Raw genomic sequence first — 4,783 nt, forward strand, 5'->3', positions numbered from 1 at the left:
AAATTTAGGGCATACCAGTGGTTTTTCTTATGCGGATAAATTGTATCACACTGAGGTCAGAGCTTTCAGTGTACTCATCACCAGAATAATGTACACTGTACTCGATAGGTAGATTCAAAATTAACATTTCAATGAAATGAAAAGGCACCATAGGTTTTTAAATAACAAACCACAACTTCATAGAAGATATTTGCAACATAAAAGATTAAAAAAATTATTCCAATAACATTAATTTGAACTGTGTAAAATTGCTGATATTCTATGGTTTTTGATGTGTACAATAATGACAATTTCATTTGATCTAATGAAATAACTCAACTAAATCAATAAGAAATACAAACACCAATCAAAAAGTGGTTTAAAAAAAGTTTGATTATGCAAATGGGGAATTGATATTGCCTGAGGCTTGCAGGTAAAATTTAACAGCAATGGCTCATAGACATCATTTACTCAGTCAACAATTTCCTAAATGTAGGAAGGGGAACAACACATGCAAATTCTAGAATTAGTAAAAAAAAAAAAAAAAATGAGTATAAATTGAGTAGTATACCCACCAATGCTTTTCTAAGTAATAAAGGAGAAATGCAAATTCTAATATTAGTAAAATAAATATGAATATGAGTTTACTGTTAGACTCACCAATGTTCTTCTAAGTATTAAAGGATATAACTTTGTTCTGCAACAAGCAATATTCCTGCTGCAATTTCTGAATTATCATTATAGACTGTTTAAAAGAGAATATAAAAAGATAGTTTCTCATTATAAATAATGTCAACCAAAAAAGACAAAAGTTTCATTGCAATTTTATTAATTGCATCTTGAAGAACAATTCCCATTTTCTGTTTTGAACTATGGCACATGAAATCATCCATAAATGTTCCTTACACTAATTAACTGTACTCAAACTTGTCACACACTTTCTGAAAATATAGCAAACACAACTATATATTCTTGGTTTTGAGATGATGTTCCTCTGCTTTTAGCTTACTTCTAGGTGGTGGAAATAAAGATTAATGGATCATTTGGTATATCACTGCTTAACTCTGTTAGAAACCTCTTTTTGCTTTTCAAATTACTATATAATGAGGCACAACCAGAAGAAATTTAGAACAGAATTGTTAACTTAGAGCGCTTTTTCTGTTTGACTGCTTACTAGCAAGACATTATAAGCCAGTTTATATCCTAAACAAAGCAAAAATAAATATAATTATATACCTATTTTGGTGAATGGCTATCATTTTTTGGAAATCTTAGTACAGTACTATATGGTACAGAAGATTTAACATTTTTACTTGAAGTCGTTTGAATGCAATGTCTGTCCACCTATTTGAGTATTTTGGAAACCAGTAGGACATTGATGACCAGAAATTGAAGAGCAATGGGTTGGAATCACTTCTTCAATATCCAATAATGAGGTAGCTCAGTGTTCCAAGGTTTGTAAATTTGCCAATATTTGAAAAAATCCCAACTGAAATAATCATTTTGCCCAAATAACACTGCGCACAGTAACCAAAATTTTGTTTGTTTTCGGCTATAATATCAGCATGAGAAAATTAATGTTCCCATTTTAAGTAAATATATGTCTTTCATTAATCAAAATGAGAAAATAGATTAATAATTAATATATACAATGTAACTGTAGTTCATGAGATGGGGATGAATGACAACAAAAATTTCATCTTGGTGGTGAAATTTTGAGAACAGTAGAGCTAACACAGAACCAATCACTTCTTACTGACTAGTTTTGCTTTGAATTAAGTTTTGCTTAAATGTTCTTAACCATTGGTTTAGATGACCAGTATATATCTCCATATAATTAATTGACACATGCAAAATGGAGCACTTGTTCTTATGACTTCTAATTTTGTTCTTATTGTGTAACCACTATAGGTCTTCTCCACAAAATTTTATTAATAATTATGTGGCATATCTCCTCCAATTGGCAATAAATAGGGCTTTTGCTGTATCTTAATATGAATGCTTTAGGCCACGACTGACTCTTCATTAGATACCCGTGGGAGTCAACAAAGTGCACTGTTTTTATGTCACATTATCCTGCAGTCTATCTTATAGAGCTTCTCAAACATGGCTTTCAAATATGGTGACATTCTATCCAGTCAACTTTGCTTATCAGGCTAAATGAAAGAAAATTAAGCTTACTTATGGATGTATGGAGACGTAGGATAATGCATGTCTTCTGGAAGGACACTCGAAGATTTATTTTTATAAAAGGAATATTTTGCATTTATAAGGTGATGGCAAAACTCCATTAGTTCATCATGGGACCCCAATCATTCAACCTGTTATGGTGTGGATGTTTTGGTCCATACCAGTTGAAAAAGTGGGAAGAGGGGAGAGGGGAGACAGCCTGAATGGTCCAGTAGAGATTTATGAACTAGAAAAACAAGTGTTGTTTGGGCAGCCATTTTGAAATGATGCAAATTATTGTTAATTTTCACTTTTTCCAGATAATTCTCTCAGCATTTTGGCAAAGCATAATGGATTCAACCGCCAGAAGCAAGAAGTCTATCTTTTACCAATCGTAATCAGTGATAGTGGAAATCCTCCGCTGAGCAGCACCAGCACCCTAACCATCCGTGTCTGTGGCTGCAGCAATGATGGTGTTGTCCAGTCTTGTAATGTTGAAGCATATGTCCTTCCCATTGGACTCAGTATGGGCGCCTTAATTGCCATATTAGCGTGCATCATTTTGCTGCTAGGTATGTATTTCCTACACTGCCTAATGGTTACCATTTTTTCTGGTTCAAAAATGACTATAAATAAGGACAGCAAATTCTTACCTGGCCAGGTATCAGCATTCTTTTGAGGAAAAGAGACTTTCTTTCCTTCTCCGTGGGTTGAGATCACTCTCTTCACCTCACAAGAAGAGGTGAAAAGAAAAAGGGTTGTGACAGTCAATGTCCAGTTGGGGAGGACTTTCCATGCCTTTTTCAATTCCGTCACCAGTAAAACAATGGATAAAGCATAATGGCGGTGTTAGTGGGGAAGAGCCCTTATGTGGTTACCACAACACCTATTACACAAAAACATCCCCAGATCTTCTGAGACACACCAGTGTACTACAACTGGGAGCTCTCCTATGCCCACACTATCATTTCACCTAAACAATGTATAAATTGAGTTGTTAAGTTCATCAGATCAAAGTTTGGTGAGATAAAAAGAAAACAAACAAGCAAACAGAAGCCGTGTTTTCTTCAAAATAATATTGTGTTCCTCAGATATCTTTCTTGATATTAACATCCAATTAAAATGAAGATTGCAAATTAAGGGAAGCTTCTATAACCTTTTCATTCAAAAATCCAATTATAAAACTGAGATTAGATAGTAAAAAAATATAAAAAAAGAAGAGTTATATCTTATCCTGCCCTTAAGACATCAAAAACCTTAAAGATGGTGTCAGTTACTGTCTTCCCGGTTACATCTGTCTTGCTCACCCAGTGCCTTGAATTGAAGCATCACTTTGCTGACATATTTTGCTTCATTAGCCCAAGTTTGATTTGGCTGATCTAGCTAGCTGGCTATGTGTTCCTTTCCCATCCCCCACCGTTAGGCATCCCTTCTGAGATTGAGGTATTGTAGCTTCATCCAAGACATGCAACTTTGGCACTCACTTCTTCTGTGAAAGAATGTTATTTGATTGGAGAGTGTCTTGAAGAACTGTTAAAACACAGACTATACTAGATATGATGTAGTGTGCTCCTTTTTCTTTGTGTAAGGGAGACTTGAAACCAAAATATATTAAAGGACTTGCCCAAGTCACACAGCAAGTTAGTCGTGCTATCAGTGGTATTTTCAATTTGTGCCATTCACTCTAGTGATCGTAACAATGTAAAATGTAACTTTCACCAGGAATAGATGCAATCTGATTCTTTTACCCAGCTCCATCACCTTTTAATAAACAGAAGTAATCTGGAGTGGTTTTTACTCAAAATTCAATGCTCATCTTTCAGAAAGGTGTTTAGCTTAATTCCCTAGTAAATATTATTAAAGCTGTATGCCCATACACTTTTTTAAAAAATGCCCCTTTCTCTTAATATGTATGGTGTGTTTCTTATGACACGATACGCTCGTTTGGCTAACTGCTATTTAATATTTTTCCTGCAGTCATTGTGGTGCTGTTTGTCACTCTGCGGCGACATAAAAACGAGCCATTAATTATCAAAGATGATGAAGATGTTCGAGAAAACATCATTCGCTACGATGACGAAGGAGGAGGGGAGGAGGACACAGAGGCTTTTGACATTGCAACGTTACAAAACCCAGATGGAATTAATGGATTTTTACCCCGTAAGGATATTAAACCAGATTTGCAGTTTATGCCAAGGCAAGGGCTTGCTCCAGTTCCGAATGGTGTTGATGTCGATGAATTTATAAATGTAAGGCTGCACGAGGCAGATAATGACCCCACGGCCCCGCCATATGACTCCATTCAGATATATGGCTATGAAGGGCGAGGGTCTGTGGCTGGCTCCCTCAGCTCCTTGGAGTCCGCCACATCAGACTCAGACCAGAATTTTGACTACCTCAGTGACTGGGGTCCCCGTTTTAAGAGACTGGGCGAACTCTACTCTGTTGGTGAAAGTGACAAAGAAACTTGACAGTGGATTATAAATGAATCACTGGAACTGAGCATTCTGTAATATTCTAGGGTCACTCCCCTTAGATACAACCAATGTGGCTATTTGTTTTAGAGGCAAGTTTAGCACCAATCATCTATAAACTCAACCACATTTTAATGTTGAACCAAAAAAAATAATAATAA

General features: G+C 35.6%; 1 protein-coding gene across 1 annotated transcript in view; it reads left to right on the forward strand.

The window, feature by feature from the left end:
- Positions 1-4,619, forward strand: part of CDH8 (cadherin 8, type 2) — a 392,490-nt gene extending 387,871 nt beyond the window's left edge. The window contains exons 9-10 of the mRNA XM_012660463.1: positions 2,469-2,720; positions 4,126-4,619. Of these exons, the coding sequence (XP_012515917.1) occupies positions 2,469-2,720; positions 4,126-4,619 (746 nt within the window). The remainder of the gene's footprint in view (positions 1-2,468; positions 2,721-4,125) is intronic.
- The last annotated feature ends 164 nt before the right edge of the window (positions 4,620-4,783 follow it).

This window comes from Propithecus coquereli, unplaced genomic scaffold, assembly GCF_000956105.1.
Source record: "Propithecus coquereli isolate 6110/MARCELLA unplaced genomic scaffold, Pcoq_1.0 Scaffold67, whole genome shotgun sequence".
Lineage (NCBI taxonomy): Eukaryota > Metazoa > Chordata > Mammalia > Primates > Indriidae > Propithecus > Propithecus coquereli.